The 20,113-nt window shown below is 40.7% G+C and overlaps 1 protein-coding gene and 1 long non-coding RNA gene across 3 annotated transcripts in view; one reads left to right on the forward strand and one right to left on the reverse strand.

Annotated features, from left to right (window-relative positions):
* The window catches only part of LOC140696940 (uncharacterized), a 132,313-nt gene that overhangs the window by 89,896 nt on the left and 22,304 nt on the right, over positions 1-20,113 (forward strand). The window lies entirely within an intron of this gene.
* Positions 1-20,113, reverse strand: part of SLC35F4 (solute carrier family 35 member F4) — a 222,599-nt gene that overhangs the window by 6,574 nt on the left and 195,912 nt on the right. Inside the window, exons 3-6 of one of the 2 annotated variants that reach the window (XM_006199733.4) lie at positions 17,696-17,993; positions 12,888-13,107; positions 3,721-3,846; positions 1,661-1,853 (exon numbers count right to left, since the gene is read on the reverse strand). In XM_006199733.4, coding sequence (XP_006199795.1) covers positions 1,661-1,853; positions 3,721-3,846; positions 12,888-13,107; positions 17,696-17,993 — 837 coding nt within the window. Of the gene's footprint in view, positions 1-1,660; positions 1,854-3,720; positions 3,847-12,887; positions 13,108-17,695; positions 17,994-20,113 lie in introns of those variants that run through there. The other variant, XM_031679080.2, reaches the window with a different exon arrangement.

A 20,113-nucleotide genomic window follows, 5' to 3' on the forward strand; every position in this document is an offset into this window, starting at 1 on the left:
AATGGCATTATTTTATCATGTTTTATGGCTGAGTAGTAGTCTATTGCATAAATTTACCACAACTTCTTTATCTAGTCATCTGTTGATGGAAATTTAGATTGTTTCCATGTCTTGGCTATTGTAAATACTGCTGCTATGAACATTGGGGTACATGTATATTTTTGAATTAAGTTTCCCTCTGGATATATGCTCAGGAGCAGGCTTGCTGGATCACATGGTAAGTCTGTTTTTCAGTTTTTGAGGACTCTCCACACTGTTTTCCATAATGGCTGTACCAAACTGCATTCCCACCAACAGTGTAGGAGGGTTCCCTTTACTCCACAGCCTCTATAGCATTTATCGTTTGTGGACTTTTGAATGATGGTCATTCTGACTGGTGTGAGGTGAGAACACATTGTAGTTTTGATTTGCATTTCTCTGATAATCAGTGATATTGAGCATTTTTTAATGTGCCTATTGGCCATTTGTATGTCTTCATTGGAGAATTACTTGTTTAGGTCTTCTGCCCATTTTTGGATTGGGTTGTTTCTTATTAGACTGTATGAGCTGTTTATATATTCTAGAAATTAAGCCCTTATCAATCTTATCTTTTGCAAATATTTTGTCCCATTCCATAAGTTGTCTTTTTGTTTTGCTTATGGTTTCCTTTGCTGTGCAAAAGCTTATAAGTTTAATTAGGTCCCATTTGTTTATTTTTGCTTTTATTTCTATTGCCTGGGTCGACTGCCCTAGGAGAACATTGCTGAGATTTATGTCAGATGATGCTTTGCCTATGGTTTCTTCTAAGAGATTTATACTGTCTTGTCTTATGTTTAAGTCTTTAAGCAATTTTGAGTTTATTTTGTGTATGGTATGAGGGAGCATTCTAACTTCATTGATTTACATGTAGTTGTCCAGTTTTCCAAACCCCACTTGCTGAAGAGACTGTCTTTACTCCATTGTATGTTCTTACCTCCTTTGTCAAAGATTAATTGACCAAAAGTATGTGGATTTATTTCTGGGCTCTTGTTCTGTTGCATTGATCCAAATGTCTGTTTTTGTACCAATACCAAGCTGTTTTGATTACTGTAGCTCTGTAGTATTGTCTTAAATCTGGGAGGGTTATTCCTCCAGCTTCATTCTTTTTCTTCAGTACTGCTTTGGCAATTCTGGGTCTTCTGTGATTTCATATAAATTTTAGAATTATTTGTGAAAAATGGAATCCAACCCCTCCATGTGGCTTTCCAGGCCCTTCAAAACCTGCCATTCAGGAGGGAACCTCCTTCCTTCCTCCCCCACTGCTCCTACACTAGGTGTTCCCACCACTTTGAGTTCTTTGAATGCACCATTCACTCTCCTGCCACACCATGCCACACATGAGACACAGTGACAGCATATGGTACATTATGAAGAATGGACCAGGCTACTTGAGGACCAGTGGTGATCAGAGAGGCATGGGTCTCCAGCTCAGACTTTAACCCTTGGGAGTTATACTAGTTGGATAGCGCTAATCTCATCAATCTGTAGGCTGCAAAGAATCTTTCAGTTCTTAACCAACCTTAAGTAAGTTTGGAAAACAGGATACGGGTACCCAGGGGAATAATCCTACTATGACAATTTAACTACCCAAGGAAAAAGCAAGTGACATAGGAAATGGAAGACAAGACCTGGGGCCACTTACCCAGCCACAGCCCTGCCATGCCACAGAGACAGCCCCACGGCAGAGCTGCAAATGAGGACCAGTGCTCCACCTTGGTGAAATATAGGATGACTGGGGTAAAGGAGATGAAGACTAAATTGAAGAAACCCAACGTGGAGACGAAGTGTGCCGCTTCACCAAAGTTGGCACTTCCGAGAAACATCTTAAACAAAACCTAGAATGGGATAGAAACACCTGAGCCACACAGAGACATTGCTGGATCAGAAAGGTAAGCTTTCCACAGCGAACCAGCCCAGAGTTACTGCTCTACTTCTCCTTGGCCCCCCGTCTCCATGGCATTAAGTGGGCTGCTGAGATAAGGAATTCCAATGCCCTAGAGCCTCCACATGAAACAGCTAATGCCATCAAATGAACTCCACATGGTGTTCCGCAGGGAGGCTGCACACCGTGTTAACCACCACCATCAGTTATGGGTCCAGGGTGGATGAGAAATGAGCACAGACAAGCCCAGAAACATCTAGGATTGAGATGCCATCAGTTCTTCCCTTCAAGCACAAGATTCATATCACCCTTATTTTGACAGGTACTGAAAACAAAATTGGACAGAGAAAGCCTGTCATTATGTTGTTGAGAGAAATAATAATGATGTCTTGGATTTATAAGCACTTTCCTCTCTGAGCTTAAAATATTTTCACAGATACTGTGTTTATTCTCCAGGTTTTAAAAAGTTTTTTTTGGAGGGGAATTATAAATCTGGTTCATAGAAAGATGGCAAGGAAATGTAAATGGCTAACCTAAAACCATACATCAGGCTGGGGAGGTGCCAGGTGTCAAGCCCATATTTCTTGGCTTTTTAACCCCTCTGCTTCCTTTTTTAATCTTCAAACAATGTAGCATAGAGTAGATCTTTTCTATGGTGCACAATGGATTTTTGTGCATGTCAGCAGATATTACCTCCCCAGAATGAATATGTCTGTAACATGGCCAGGGGGATTCTCTCTCTGAAAGAGCCATCCCAGGCATATGGCAATTCCAGGTATTGCTCTTAATTTTAACTAAACATATTGCTTTTTCTCTTGAGAGACTTGATCAAGAGAACTTGGGCACGCGCAGGTCTTTGGTCACATCAGACATCTCAGTGGAGTCTCAGTGGAGGGCAAGTTAGGCACTAATGGTGACTGAGTGAATGGTAGTTAAGCTTGTCACAGAATCAATGGGCCAGGGCTGTCAATATGGAAATAGATGCAATGTCCTCTGAGCCACAGTGCTGGTGAATAGTCAGAACAGGCATCCAGGAGGGATGCGAAGGGCATTTTCTGCCTTTCAGAGAGAACTTTCTCATTGAAACACCAGGAGACGTGAAAGAGGAGCAGTTCTTTAGCTACATCCAGGAAGCCGGCTCTGAAAGTGGAGCTTTGGTGAATAACCTTTTAGATCTGTTCTCTTCGTCCTCACTTCTGAAGTCAGGGACAGTGACTCTGAATAGAGTCTTCACTGATGACAGGCAGCTCCAGTGGAGAAAGAACTGTGAGTGTATAGTACAGATCCAGAGTATTCATCAGAGAGGAAAAAGAACTCTTCATTTAGCTACTAACATGGCATGGAGTTAATGTGTAGCAAATCGTAAGCTCTCAAGTGATAGTTTATTCTTTAACACCTTGTTGTATTTGAAATAGTGACCATCAGTAGTTAAAGAAACGTAGAGAAGTCTTTCTTAGCCCCTGCTACAACTGGTTAACGATTTGGAAGGGGCACAGGCATGAAGCACAGGCTTTGGAGTTGACCAGTTTGGGTTTAAATCTTGGCTCTATCACTTCCTAACTGTATGATCTTGGGCAAAAAGATCTTACTCTTTCAAAGCCTCAGTTTCCTCATCTGGAAAGTGAGGATAAGTACCTATGCCTCATAAAGATGTATTAACACAGGTGAAAATTTCTGGCAACTGCCCGGCCTGTAGCAAGCACTCAGTAATTGGTACTTCTTATTATTTAAATCATCATTTTTTTCCTAGACAAGATTTTCTTTGTCTTTCCTTACTTTATGAAATAACAGATGACTACATAAGAAAGTGCACAAAATACCTTATATAATGCAGATGTAGAGGCTGAGCCCACTGCGAATGCCACTCCTATGATGGAATCAGCATGGAAATTATCTGCATACGCCATCATGACAATGCCGGTGATCGCCATTATTGCGGCAACTATCTGTCAGATAGAATGCAAAGAAAAATCTTTTTTAAACTGATGCTTCCATATCCCAGAGTAAGCAATTGAAGACTTCATGGGTGTTGCTAAATGCTTCCTCAAACCAAGTTACCTTTTGTACTTCACTGTTTAAATACAGGAGGGTTCAGTACCGGCAAGAAATCTGTATGTTCATGAGACATTCAGAGAATACAAAAGCTGCTCACATTCTTATCAAGGGCTGATTATTCTAGTTTAATTTTTTAGCTCAACTTCCTAGTGATTAATACCCATATTGGTAAAATTAATAGGAATTCACTTCTTAGCATTTTCTTCAAGTAGTTCAACATACGTTTTAATTAGCACTTTGGGTCAATGAATGTTTCTGAAGGTCTCCACATAACCAGAACTTGATTAGGGACACAAAGTATTGATGCACCTAAGAGGCAAATTTTAGGCCAAAGTTGAAAAACAAAAATGAAAAAAAGGAAAGAAAATAATCTCTCGGTGCTTTCTAAGGAGCAAGCTGAGTTTGCACTGCCTGTTGAAAGTCAAGGAGGCTAGTTCTTCCTTTTGCTTACATGCAAATTAAACCACAGAAAGATAGTTTCATTCAGTTGTTCTATTCAGCATTAACTATATCAAGTGAAATATCAATAATTTGTTTAAATCATAATGGTTTACTGTAAATTAGTATGATCCTTGGTATATTCAAAACAGGAGTCCACTTCCTTAGTGAAATGCTGGTTTGCATCTGTTTCTTAATTATCTCGAACTAGTTCTACCGGAAAACATTTTAAAGCTACAGTAAACAGTAAAGTAACAACCCTGGAATAGGGAACACTATGTCATTTCCTTGTGAAATAATCCCACTGACTTTAAAATCACAATGCAACTTTGTGAGAAATTTATATATACATGGTGATTAATTTTGTTAAGCTTCAGTTCTGAGTATTCCCAAGTAAATCAGTTCCTCTGTATACAGTTTTTTTATATATGTGATTTTTTTTGGCCCTTTCAAATAGTATTACTGAATTATTCATTACAACAAAATGTCAGTCTTTAACATGTAACTGTAGACTTGCTGGAGGCCAGTGCAAAATATGATAACAATGACATATAATTCAGACGCTGTATAAAGCAATTCTTTTGTTAAGGCCCAGCAAAGGCAAGGGCAGTGTTGGCTTCAGAGCGGGCTCCATACTAAAGCATCTTTTATGAAAAACAGCAGGAGTACTTGAGAACAGACGCTGACATGTCAGCAGTGAAAAACTGTCTTCATAAGGCATTATCCAGGAAGCTGCTTGATGGGAGGCATTGCTCGTGCTGAGTGAGCATCACGTTGTAAAGCTCCCCGGCGTGCGTGCCACTTACAGTGTGCCTCAGACTGCAGGGAGTGGGATTTCATACACACCCCATGAGGCGTCAAGGAAATTTTCCAAACAGGAATAGAGTCATAAACAAACATGGTGAAGGGGTTATCTAGACCTGGAAATTCTGTGAGGGTTATCATTTTCCTTGATTTGGGGATTTATAGTTCAGCCAGGGATTTGTAACAATTCTTTGGGCAGTCTGATTTCAGAAACATGAAAAGTCACATTAGACACTGAGAGTTTCTGATTTGTTTTTGTGTTTAAGTAACATTCATGGGTTGAAATATTCAGATGCAGGTAGATTTCCTTCATAATGCTGAACTTGTAGGATAATAATACTGAATTAATATTTGTTTTCTCTCTGCTAAGCATCAGCTGTGTCTCCTTGATCAAATAAACAGGTGGTTTCTTCAAGGAATAATAGAACACAGTGTTAATCCTGATGAACTTGAATAGGATATACTGTTTCATATTTTAAATTATTACAATTATTCTATAACATATGTGACATCTGGGTTTAGGCAATTATGTATATGATTTTTAGCTTAGGGAATTCTGAAAACAAACAATCCATACCAAAAAAAAAAAAAAAAGGAACAAAAACTGAAAACACTATCTGGAAAGTGTTGAACATTTAATACCATTATCCCCAGGATATGACCCCAGTTGGGAACTTTTCCTTTTCTGAGTCAGCCATTAGTAAAATTACATATGCATTAGATTTCTATTATAAGTTTTCTCAAGATAGAAATTGGACATGGACAAAGATTACATAATTTTATAGCAGTTCAGAACTATAACCATGATGAGCCTCTTAGAGATCTCCATTAAATTTTATATTCAAGTGCTTGTGAAAATATTAGCCTAGACCACTTAAATTGACATATCAATTACACCCACGTCTCTCTGAATTGCATTCATGGAGAGAATCATTTTTCACTTCAGGGGGCCAGACAACACTGTTAGTTAAGTTCCAAAAGCATGAAAGTCTGAATATTTGTGATATTAGAAAAATTCCTCTCTGTGGTATGAACAGTTATTTATAGGTTAATAATTTATAGATTATAAAGGTTTCCTGGGGGGGAAGATAAGTTAAATTATTTTCCACATTTCTATTTAAATTTCACAACTGTCTGATAGAACACATTTTCTATAGCCATGTTTAAAGGTTTTTTTTTTTCAGCGTTTCTTATCTACACAGTTGGAACTAAGGGAAGGGAGGTCAGCTAATCTAGAAAATGCAGGGAAACATTAGGCGGAAGGTTCATCTGGAGTGGTTGTTCGGATGGTCCTGGAGTGGCTCTGCCTGGCACCGCTGGTTAACTGCAGAGCGATTAACCGCTCTTGAGCTTTCTGGAGAACAGGTAACCCAAGCACAGGCCTGAGCCACATGCATTTTCACTAAAGGATTAATAGTCTGTCTTCTCAACAGAAAAACACAAAATGATTCTTCTTGGGCTCAGGACACTGGAAATGTGCCTGCTTTAAAGGAAGCCAGTGCTTTAAACATGGTGTTAGTAGTGCTCCTATGTGCACAGCCCCACGCTGACAGCCACAAAAATGCTTCCGAGCACAGCTGCAACCGTATGAGGGGCTCTTCTGCTGAGAATGCACCATCTCATGCTGCCACCTGCTTGGCTTCAGAAAAACGTGGTTTTCCTCACAACCTACTCTAGTGCCCACCACTAACCAGAAGTGTCTAAATAAGATGGAAAACCCACCACTGCCATTATTGAGTCTGATCTGGGTGTACTGTCAATAACCGTAGTGACCATAAGACTGCCAGTGACTCAGTTTTTCCTTTTTTTTTTTTTTTGAGATATAGTTGATTTACAATATTGTGTTAATTTCTGGTGTTCAGCATAGTGATTCAGTTGTACATATATATATACTCTTTTTCATATTCTTTTTCATTATAGGCCATTACAAGGTATTGAATATAGTTCCCTGTGCTACACAGTAGGACCTTGTTGTTTCAGGGCCTCATTTTTAACTTTCTGAACTTCTGGGTCCTTTCACATCATGGTGTGTCCGTCTGGGGTGAGTACCCTGAGGAAGAGGATTTATTTAGTGCATTATCCCACATGCCACTTGAGTGACAGCACTGCCTGAGCCAGCTGCCTTCTTCTGCAGGCTCGGCCCCCTCTGAGGGCCTCTGTGTCAGCTCTCAGGACAGTCAGAGGGTGACCATGCGGCTGTTTGAGCCTGTTCTGAAAGCCCAGAGAGGGCTTTAACAGCAGGCCGCTGGTGATCTCGCTGAGCTCTGTACCACTTGCAGCCCTGCCTGAAGGCTAGGCTTCTTTCTCCTCTCAAAGAATTAGTTTATACAGATAGAGACTAGAGAAATATCTGGCTTTCGGGTGTTTTTGTTTTCCTTCATCTTCATTTTCTTCCTTTTTTGACTCAGGCCCTCACAAGGGCCCAGTCCTTCTCTGAATATCCGGGCAGGTTTGCCAGCCTCATTATATATAGTCACTTTGTTTCCCACTGACAGATGATTTCCTGAACTATTATTTTCATAACAGCATCTTTTCTAGGGTTGAGGGTATTGAGATGAACCTTTAATTGCTTCTCTTTCTAACTGTAACCCAAACATCTTTCCTTACTTCGCCTTGTGGTTTACTCTGTTTCTGAAGCTGGGTGGAGCACGGAGGAGCTTCACTGGTTTACAGTGGCCCCTTGAATCCCAAGCCTACGTCAGCCTCTAAAATGGAGAACCTCAAAGCTACACTGCTGGCAGTGCCATACTCAAGTTCAAGACTAAATGTCAGCAGCTGAAGGTGGGATATACATTAACATCTTGGCCAATGAGACCTGCACTGATGATCATCTGTGTTCCCTCTGAGGGTATCTGGATAGAGTCCATTTCCAAGGAACCATGGCTACACAGAATCCTTAAACTTGTCCACATGTTACATATAAGATTCTGTGAAGAATCATCTATTTTACTCAGATCCAGTGAAACTAGACAGGAGTTAAAATGTGAGAAATGAAAGAGGTGGGCAGTCTATAGTTGTCCAGAAACTGTGTGTGTGTGTGATGGAGAGTGGGGGTGGGGGTCCCTGAGACAGGTCAAACCCAAGAGGTACAGAGCCTCAAACTAAGATTCCCATCCCCACCCCTCTGCCATACAGACGTGTGTTTTTATATGAATAAAATTGATCTTAAAATGATCCCGAAGGAAGACCAGGATGGCAAAGAGGGAAAGAAACCACAGAAGACCATCAGCAGATGACTGGATAAAGAAGATGTGGTATATGTATGTGTGTATATATATAAAACAATGGAGTACTACCCAGCCATAAAAAAGAATGAAATAATACTATATGCAGCAACATGGATGGACCTGGAGATAGTCATACTAAGTGAAGTAAGCCAGAAAGAGAAAGAAAAATACCATATGATATCAGTTATGTGTGGAATCTAAAAAAAATGACACAAATCAACTTATTTACAAAATAGAAACAGACTCACAGACATAGGAAACAAACTTATGGTTACCAGCAGGGAAAGGGGGTGGCTGGGATAAATTGGGAGTTCGAGATTTGCAGATACTAACTACTATATATAAAACAGATAAACAAGTTTCTACTGTATAGTACAGGGAACTATATTTAATACTTATAGTAACCTATAATGAAAAAATATGAAAAGAAATATTTATGTACATGTATGATTGAAACATTATGCTGTACACCAGAAATTGACACACTGTAAACTGACTACACTACAATTTAAAGAAAAAGAAATCACAGAAGAAAAGACTCAAGAGTGTGCATGGAGGGTAGGCTAGACCTATTGACTGCATCTTGTCGAAGGGTTTATGGATTCCTTGTGGGCATAAAATCAGAGAGCCTTTCCAACTCAGCCTTCCCCTCCCTGTATTACTGAATCATTCTCCTGCCAAGAGGGGGATGAAAGGGGCTGAGTCCAACTACCCGTCCTCTACTGTCTCATCCAAGAAGCATGAAGGGTCTGGATAGAAGGTTCTGTGCTGCACATGAATGTGCAGTTATTGTATAAATGTCAACCAAAGGCAGGTTGGAAACAAAAGATCGTCTTGAATCTTATCTAAATATGTAATATTGGCACACATCAGTAGCAGCTCAGCTCCAGTGTCTTGATTTAGAGCACCTTGGAGCCCAATTTGAATTCAGAGAAGAGCAGTTTAATAAGCAATCAAAGATTCTGTGTAACTTGACATACTCCGGTCGGTTGTTGGTGGATCAAAGAAAGTCTCCACAAGAGCCACAGTTTGGGAAGCTAACCACATAGGGACCCAATTATGCCTAGAAAACACGTGGGTACCAAGCTGAAGCGACACAAATTCATTTCCTAAATCTTCTAAGAAAGGGTCTGCTGAACCATTCACTGCCCACCAATTTTCTAAACATGTTCAAGGACATTTGAAAATGAAAGAAAAATTTCCATAATTATATTAAAAAAGAAGAGGGATAAGATCAGAAAGAAAGGGTTTAAATTTTCTAGTCTGACATTTACTTCTCATTGGAGTGAAATGGACACCAGTTATGGAGAAGAAAACCCATGGCAGTGGCTCAATTTTTGTTTTTGAGGAAAACCTTTTTTTTGATTAAGATGATTTCTCTGGTTCTAATGAATTAAAAGAACTATAGCTAAACAGGACAGGATCCTGGAGATGGGGAAGCACCCATCTTCAAATCTGTAAGAGCCGGATTCTCACTTAGCAACATTTTTGCAATTAAAAAAATATATTTTTTAAAAAGTTTAGTAATTCCCACAGGATGATCATATATCAGCTGTAAGCATCTACTTATGAATTGTTTTTTTTAACACAAAGTTTACCAGCAACTTGGTTGAAAAGATTTCATAATAGAAAACTAAATGCATAATTACCTTTCTATCTGTAATTCAATCCATATTCCAAGGAAACTGAATATTAACAAGTGATTGATAGCATAATTTGTTTTTATCTGAGCATTGCTAATTCTGGCCAACTGGTGCTCCAGATAAGCCCATATTTACTGATATTATAATTTAAAGCATCCTTCATTCTGTTCATGGAGTTATTCTGACATGAAAAATAGAAGTAGGGGAGGCCACATATTTCATCTTAAGGATGATCATTCTTGGGGTCATGCCGATGAGAATTAGAATCCAAAAACCATCTTTTTCTGAACCACTAAAGACTTAGGATGAGTCAGAAATATAAATTTTTACCTGATGACTGAAAGCAACGCTTTAACTATTTAAGAAAAGAGTAGTCCAAGTGGGGACAGAGTCTGCAGGCTGTGTCTTAGATTATCGATGGAGGGAGGCAATTAAAGCTGCATTATGTTGTCAATATTCTGTTTCCCCTCCTCTAATTTCTCAAATGACCTAGTTATACATGTTCCAATGTGTCTCAGAAGGAAAAGAATTGCTGATATTGTCAAAAGGCAAAGTGCTGAATATGTTTTGGTGCTTCTTACATTCCATGGCCTGATTATGGGCATTATTAAAATTACAACTTGACATTCTTCTAGAACATGGCATTAAACACATCCTAATGTTTCACAGTGAGAAATGAAGTGCCTCCTGTCATTTAAAAAGAAAAAAATCCGACTTCTCCCAGCATGCCTGACAGTGACGCTTACCATGTTGTTATCTATGATGTCTTAAGTTACGTATTTACATGCATAATTTTATGTTTTGTGTATTATGTATACATGGATAATTTTATATAATTTATGTATTATGTATTATTAGCAAGTACTTATTGGCTACTAAACAATTAACACCTTATTGGGGGCCACCATTCAACCCACTACAGATGCCAGTTTTAAAATGGCAATGATTTGTAGCATCTAGGCAGATTTCCTAAAACTGCGATTTAAATATAAGTTACACAGCTGAGTTTTTTCCCCTGAAAGACCTCAAAAAAACATGACCTCTTGCATAAGTAAGTTCCATGGTTAAATGCATTCATTCACTCTAATACAACTGATTTTCTCACTGGTAAATCTAATAGTGAATGTATCGATTTCCTTTGGGAATTCACATGCCACTGAAAGAGCAAAAAAGCCCCTAAATCTTTCTTTTCTTTTCCTCTCTTCTGACAAAGCCCTCCAAATTCTCGTGGATGATCCATGGTGGTGGTAGATAGCAAAGAGAAAGACCTTGTAAGCATGAGTTTATTTACTATATCCTGAAAGATGTATCGAGTCTCTACTTTGTCCCTTGTATCATTCTAGGTGTTAGAAATAGAGGCAGACTGGCTTCACAGGCGTGTGACCTGTGCAGATGCACTGGGCTGCATGATTTGAAGGGCCCTGCCCATCATTTAATGCTCTGCTGTTGCCATCTTGAAATTATTCACAATTTTTTTTAACAAGGGCCCCTGCATTTTCACTTTTCACTGGGCCCCACAAATTATGTAGCCCAAACTGAAAGGGTCAGTGAGCATGTAAAGAAGGTCTTGGCTCTCAAGGACTTGTCAGGTTACCAGATGGTGGATAGCAAGTACCAGTGCTCCATGTGTAAGAACATGATGCTAAGCCCTTTGGGTGTAAAATAAAAGATTAGCTAGTGGAGGGTGAGCATGGTGGCGCATCTGGCGCATAGTCTAATGGTATCGTGGACTGACTCAGTTTCTCATCCTGTCTTCTACCATAGCTTTCTACTTCCTGTTCATGTCAAGTTTCAGTTATGAATTTCTGAGCAGCATCTCCCAAGATACAACCAGAATTGCCTAATAAGTAAAAGTGTTCAGGACAACAGCTATTACAAACTCTTTCTCTAATACAGACATTAATTTCAGCATTTGGTGGGGCAAGGACACTGAAATCATTGGAATAAGAGCAGTATTTTGATAGCAAAATATGTTTCAAATCCAATCTCGGACCTCTCTTGCAGAGAACAGTAATTGTGTGATGCTTATCTTCTGGGAAAGGGCTATTCATTTGGACCTCCTTCTAAAGACTTATTTACTCAATATTTTCATCATGGTGGCATGCCAGATTGTATGAATGAGATCTGCTTAAATCTGCATGGCTTTCAATCTAGCATAGAACAAACATACAAAAAAATTTATTTTTAAATCCATGTTACTTCTGAAAGGAATAAACTCAGAACTGAAGTGGTTGGTGGAAGTTTAATGGGGTTCAATTAAGGATATGTACCAAAAAGTACAAGTTGTTACTTTTAGTTCCATCTCTAGATTAGTCACACTAGACATTCAGCCACTTTTAACAGCATTGTACCATTTCTGGTGACTTTAATTACTGTTTGGCAATCTTATCTACTTACTCCAATATTAATTAAATCTATTTCTGGGGAGGGAATAACATGGGGAAGTTGTCCTAACGTATGTTGATTGGGAAAAAAAGCAAATCATAATCTTTACTGTGGCTAATTTTCCCAGACCCTTCTTTCCTGAGGACAAAAGGAGTTGATTACACCATTAATTCTTAAAAAAAAAAAAAAAAGAACTTAGTTTCCTTATCCGAGTGCCTCCTGTTGAAATCAGTTGACTGCCCAATGGAAACAATCTCTTTATCCTCTCATGATGTTGTAACTGCCTGAGTATCCTAATGCATCTTCAAATTCCCATTTGAACTCAGAATCAATGGGAAACATTTTACAGAAACTCCACAAAACAAAGCAGCTCTCCAGATGCCAAGGATGTATGATTAAATGCGGCTTCATGTACTGAATTGAGTGTGTCATTACCCTCACTCCCATGAACCTGTCTTTCAGCACGATCCACGACAGTAAGAAGACAAAGGCTTTGTTACAACAGAACAGAGCAGAGACATCTGTGGCTGTCAGCTTCTTTAAAGCCAGTAAATACAGGTAATTAGTCAAAGTCCATAGAATAGAAAAGGGAGCAGTTCTTTTAAGAAAGAGCTTCAATGTCAGACCATCTTCACCAAAAATTCGACTGCATTCCCTAGGGAAGAAAGAGAGGTTAATAGTCAGGTATTCATTGTAACACACCTTCTCGTGTTGACTAACTGTTCACAGCCATTTCTGGGCAAGAGTACAAACCCTCAAGACCCCACATCGTTCAACTGTGGAGCCTACTGAGCACAGTTCTGCCACCAACAGGCCATGAGCACAGAGGTTCCATGGAAGGGTCACATCTCCTCAGGCACAGGGCTAAGCCTTGCTACTTGTTCTCTTGAGACTCCTGGGGTAGCCGATGTGCTGTTGCTGCCCACTCTCAGAGGAGCCTGGAGAGACTGAAAAATGAGCGTTTGCTGGAATTACTAGTTACTAGAAGAGACAGAAGATTTTTCTCAATGGATAAATGCAGCAGAGTCCAGATGGCTGCTACAGTTCGAGTAGGCTACAGACAACACGCAGCCTTGCATGTCCTGTAGGGTCACACACAGCTTGGGATTCTACTGTTCCTAAAGCATTATTCCTCTCTCATGTATCTGCCCAACTGACTCATTTCTTTTTCCCTCTAGCATTTTTAAGGCAGAAAAAATGAAGGAAGCGTCTGTGATTAACGCCAAAATGGTAAAAGAAATAAAACTCAGGTTGTATTTCTATACAAAGACTTGGCCATGCTGGAGGGATTGTCTGAATTCGTTGTGTAAAAATAGTCATTTCAGTTAAATCATCTTTGGTTTGCTTGGTTGCTGACTAAACTGATGATTTAGCCCCAAGGGCAGTTTTAATCAAGGTACTGAAGCTAGCAATACATATAGGCAGTAATGGGAGTGATGGAATAGCAGGGCCTTTTTGATTATGGACTGAAAACAGGCTGGGAAGATTCAGCTTTAATTTTTTCCACTCAGTTGTTCATGAACATTCAAGCTTTTATTGGGCGGCTATCTTGTACCAGGCATCGTATTTTTAAGAGTAGTGTAACTATTGCATTCAAAGCAACAAGTTATCCATAGTTGTGACTTTATAATGTTTATAAATCTATGTATATAGCTCTAGATAGGACTAGTTTCTGGTTTCCCATCCAGCTTTTTCTGAAGAGAAATAATTGTGCCTCCAAGTATTGCAAACCAGAGTGACCTCCGGCCCATGTTTGCCTCACAGGTCTGAAAAAACTGACCCCACAGAGGGCCCCCTGTGACAACGTGGTGAGGTTTCAGGCACGGGTATGGCCTTCAGTATCAAATCTTGTAGTGAACGTTGCTTGCAAGCAGCCGAGAACACGGGATTGTAGGCCGGCGCTTCTGGGAAGGTTAAACGTGCATTTTTGATCACATGGAAACACATGTCACAGTTTGACTTTCATGTGGGAGACAACCAAAATGGAAAGATTTTCATAAAATGAAAATGGGATTTCCCAAAGCTAAATTTTAACTCGACGGAGACAAAACTTCAATAAAGGGACAAAAGAAGCCAGAGGCAAAGGTTTTGCAAAGTGAACATAAATTACACATACTTGTGCACACAGGGAAATGGATGGCCTCTGTGTTCTGTTGTTTTATTGAAGTCTAGTTGATTTACAACATTAGAAAACGGATGGCCTTCCAAGCCCTACTGTTGGGATCCTTGGAATCAGAGGCACACACACAGAGCAAGCAGCAGTTTCCATAGAGCATCTGGGCACAAGTTCTGTTTTCTGTCCTTACAAAGGGATTTGCTCCATGAGAAGGTCTGCCAGGGACAGCTGGAGTGGAGAGTCGAGGGTTTATCCTGACAACTACTAAATGCCCTTTAAAATACATATTTATTGAGAACCACAACAAATCCATATCTGGCTAAAGGGTTTCTTTTCTTATCACTGGACCTAGCCAGTGATGGTTCTTCCTTCCCAGAGCCCACCATCATGCTGGGTAGAGTGCTCTCCAGCGAGGACTCTGGATTCCTAAGAGGGAACACTCTGCCCCTCGGGGAAGCCAGTGGAGGCACAGGGATGGGGACGGCCCCCACCCCTACCCCCGGGCAAAGCGCTGCTGCCTGGCAGAGACTCTTGGCCGGGCTCATCCTGTCCACTAGCTGTTGGCTTCCTCCTTGTTACCCTTGCCCCCTTCTCCTCTCACTGCCAGCCTTCTCCCCACTTGTCACTGCTGTTACAAGAGTTAAAAATGCTCTCCATTCAAATAACAGTTCACCTGGGGAAAACTGTTTGTTGTTTAAGCAGTAAGTGCCAGGAAATGTGAAATTTTGTTTAAAAAAGATAGATTACTATGGAGAAACAAATAACAACAGTAGATCTCTCCTTGGGATGATGAGATCAGAATTTCTCAACGAAAGGAACTGACAGGTGGCAAAACTCGGAAAGAACCCTAGAAGCCGGGGGACACGAGTGATGTACCTGTGCTGTTCACTGTTAGTTACGCTACAGGTATTTAATCCTTTCTGGATTCAGGTGGCATCTTACGCACATTTCGTAGGTTCCTGATATATGGCAAATATATCTTTGGCTCTAGTTTCATGCTTCCTAGAGATTTTTTTTTTCCCCTTCACAAAATACCCTTGTCAGAACTATGCTCTCTCTTTTTTTTTTTCCTTCTTAAATTTTCTTCTCACCTGAGCCAACTGAATTCTCTTGATAGTATATAAATGGAATGACTGAAATATCAGAAACTAGTTCCACATGAAGAATCCGTACCATCTAGATTGGAAACTTCATTGAAAATTCTTTTGATGTTAGTGATAAGAAAAAAACTGGATGCTTTCATACCATTCAAAAGGAGAAAACAGTCAGAGGGGCTGGCGCTGTGGGACAAACTCTGTGTCCGGCCTTACACACTAACTCTGTTTTCCCTTTGTCCTGCCGCAAGAACTTTGGGGGAGCCTTCTTGGCAGATGGTGTTAATGAGTCTACAGGGAAAAAAGATCAAGGATCTCAGGATTTTCTGGCAATGTTACCCCTCACACGGAGGGGGCCACTGGAGATTATTCCCTTCAAAGACAATATTTTCTGCTTGACAATGAAGGCTCTCTGATTCAGTTTCAGAAACGGTCAGCTTCACTCTAGGTACTAACAGGTGGAGGTATCTTGTCAAGTCACAGATTTCAGTCAGTTCAGACTTTGCTCAACATGAGAGGTACGGCGAAGATGAAGCTCATTCCCTAGACAGCAGTTCTGTCAGCAGGAGCCCCTGGTTATAAATGTGTTGTCTTAAGTAAAGCTGGCTTGGCTTGCGGTGAGGTGTTCTGAGGTGCTCCTCCTTGTACTGACCCTTTGCTGTTTTTTATCAATATGTATGTCTAAACCACAGGAACATGTGAGTAGAAGCCACACCCTGTGGGTAAACGGAGGTATTTTCAAACAGGGAGAATTTTATTCTGATCATCATGTACCCTGCAATCATGTATTAAATATTGCTCTTAAAAAAGATCTTATGCCCCAAGATCACATCTATTTTGATGGGAATAAATAGGAAGTATTTTTAGCCAAAGGCTTTTTTTTTCCTCCAAAATGGAAAACATTTATCACTTTTCAATTGGTTTTTGTCTCTTGAATGAGAATTGAATTTTCATGGACACACGTGGAAAATCCGCTCATGGTGTGACTTTCATAATTCCCAGGCACTTCCAAGCTGGCGATGGAGTGGAAGTTGAAGATAAACCCTTCACAGGGTCTGAAGTTTTTAAGAGCAGCCTTACAATGCACCAATTATAACAGTCATTCCTTCCTTTCACTAGGCACAGGGGCAAGAAAGAAAGGTTATTTTGGCTCCTGCAAGACAAATTTATTGTCATTCTGCTGAGACGCGATAAGCAGGTGTCACTCTCCCACAGCCATGCACTAAGGTCAACTACTGGTGATCAGAATGAGTGTCTGGGGAGTTATTCCTTACTGCTGGCTTTTATTTTCAAGAAGCTGTCTGTTAGCAGAGGAACTTTGACCCAAATGCTGCTTTTGCCTCCCTTTGTGCTGTGCAGGGCTGGACAACATGGCTTTGTCGTCTTCTTAGGCTCTCCAAGATGGGGCTGCAGAAGCCAGGTTTAGCTCAGAGCAGCCACTAGAATCATGGCACTATCAAGTTCACGGCCAGGAAGCCAACCAACAAGGCTCTCTGTGTCCCAACCAGCAAAGAATAGCATCTTTGAAACCACCCCAAGGCTGTGTCCAGAATATTGAGCAAATGTTTTCATAATGATCTTATTAATACAGTTTTTTTTTCTGGGCTCAAGACAGTGGGGCATTCTTTTAAAACACGAACTTCAGAGATAAATAGATCTGGATTAAAATCTGGCTTCCATTATTTAAGGTTGTGACCTTGAACAAGTCACTTAATCTTTCCAAACCTGTTACCTCTTGTGTTAAATGGGAATAATTAACATCGCCTTAAAAGGTGGCTGTTACCACCAATGATGATTAAATAAGACAAGATATACAAAAGCACCAGCATGGTACCTGGCAGGTTCTAGACATTCAGTAACTTGGTGGGGAGGGCACCGATTCTGTTTCCTCATGTTCATGTGTTCATTACCAACCTTAGATCCTGCCTCTCCACATCCTTCACTCAGCTTATACTCCAAAGAGATGAAATTATCTATATTTGCATAAAATTATTTCAGACAATCTCCTATTGGCTATTTAACATGAAACCTACCTGAATTTTTTCATTGGAGATTGCTTTTCTTGAGCAGTGGCCAGATGACCAGAGTAATAGACTGGGAAAAACATAATGTTCCAGTTTGTTGAAAACCAAGTCATGAAAAATGGACAGTAGAAGTTCTTATAAGTAATTTTTACAATCTGTGTGGTTCCAACCCAAGATGATGACACTGACAAGATGATCAAAAGTCCCCAGACGGCCTTCAGAACCACGGACGTGCAGGAGAGGCAGCGAGCCTTGATTCTGTTTTCTTGGCTGCTGTTCTCAGGATGAGCCTGTGTTCCATCATCCCCTGCAAACAGGAAAGGAATACAAATGTGCGGAAATCAAGTTAGAAAACAGCGATCAAACAGGCAGACAGTAGAATCACCAGTGTTTTTTGTTTTTTCCTACCATCATTCGAAGAGACAGATAACTGTGGTTCGTTTTCTCTCTGGAATCTCTGCTCTGTAAAGGGACAGTGTGCATCTGGACCCCTATCCAGGCCATGACACTGCTCAGGAACTTGGTGGATGCTCTGCTGTCCTCCAGTATCTCCTACCCACTCCCTTGTAACAGCATTACACGTTTCAGCTCCAAAGGCGTTGGTTGGCCTTCACTGGGCCTTTGTCTTATCAAATGTGAAGAGATGGGAGGTATGCCACCTCCCAGCAGAAGCTTTAAGAGGCACCACAGGGCCCCACTACCTCTCACGCTTTTCCTTTCTGCCACTAGCATGGAGAATCCCAAAGAGGAGCTGCTGTTTCAGTCTACGTGGGAGAATGGGAGAACCCAGCCAAAGCAGCCCTGTATCTGCTGACATGAAAAGTGAGCGAAAAACAAGTATTTGTTGTTATAGTCCACTGAGGTGTTTTTTTTTTAAAATGGCAACTAAGATCACTATTAAATTTGCATCCCCAAAACAGAGCAAGTCTGGACTACACAAGATCACTTCCCACGTCAGAACAAATGACTATTTAATATGTTTCTGGGAGTACAATGAGTTCTGCTTTGTATTTTTATGTTTACTAAGAAAATTTAGTAGCATTTTTTTCACACTGAAATCGTCAAAGCTCTCTGAAAGTGATCATCTTAAAGGCCTTCTCCCCTGACAGAGAAAACAAGTTCAACACAATCAATTTATGTACCTATCAGGAAGCTAAACAGGAGAAGGCATCACCCTGAGTCCCCATGCTGAGATCCCAGATGGCAGGACCCTGGGGGAAAGGAGGCAGAATTGCTTGCAAGACTCTGCTGTGTCTCCAGGCACCTCCTTAAGTGTAAGGTTTATCCTGGGGTAAAGAAAGTGGTGCGGCCCACACCCTGCAAGTCACGGTGGGTGGGTTTCTCACTCTACGTCTCTAGAACCTGCCGGCTCTCCTGCTGAATGTGCTCCCACTGCTTAATGACCCAGATGTGACTGCCCCGCTGGGGGCAAAGGCTTTCATCCAGCTAAGGCCTTCTGATATCGTTATGTGGGGGAAAGGTGGTAGCAAACCTTGAAAGTGAATTCTTCACTGGAGAATATAAACTAAGTGAGGATGCACACAGCAAGTACTGCATGACTTCCAAGTCTTACCAACAGTGCTGAGTTCTCAGGGCCTAGGCCTCCAGAAGGTGAAAACTGGTATTCTTTTGTTTATTTATTCAACAAAGTGCTATGGAGGCTTCCAGGAGTGAGTTAGTCAGGTCCCAGTGGTTCAGAAATGAAAGACCTGAGCTCATTACCTAAAGGAAGGCCAGAAAACACATCTAATACAGTGTGATAAGGGCCAAGCATGACAGATACAAGGCTATATGGAGGCAAAAGAGAAACACTTGTTAAGAGGTGGAGTGAGAAATGATCAGGAGAAACTTTCATAAGGCAGGACATTGAGATGAGTCTGGAAGTTTGAATTGGCCAGCACCCTTGGCTGTGTATGGACAATACTGGCTTTTAATAACCCTTCTGCAAACTCCCTCTATGACCATGTGGCTCATACAGACAGTAGAGGGAAAACACTAAAATGAGTAAGAGACTCGTGTTGGAAGGCTAGGAAGGGAACACAGGCCTTCCCAATGAAGGAGGTATTATCATTCCCATTTTGCAGATGAAAAAACTGAGACTTGTATTAAAGATTGTTCAGGGTTGAGCCCAAGTCAGCATGATTCCAGGGTCCAAACTTTTTATTCTGAATACTCATTCTGTTTAGGTTTCAGGCTTGAGCTCTCTATTTAAGCACTGGAAGTTTCAGAAATGGTTTGGAGGAAAAGTTCTGCTTCCTAGCAGGAATGGCAGTCTTGCATGGGGCTTAAGGGAAGTGATACTTAAGAGAACGAGAAAACTCTACTACACTTCAGATCACATCACTCTCAGGGGCCATTTTGTAAAGAAGGAATGATTCTACAAAGATATTAAGTACCCCTTTTAGCTGGTAGCTGCCTTCACCGTCA

The sequence above is a fragment of the Vicugna pacos genome, chromosome 6 (genome assembly GCF_048564905.1).
Source record: "Vicugna pacos chromosome 6, VicPac4, whole genome shotgun sequence".
Taxonomy (NCBI): domain Eukaryota; kingdom Metazoa; phylum Chordata; class Mammalia; order Artiodactyla; family Camelidae; genus Vicugna; species Vicugna pacos.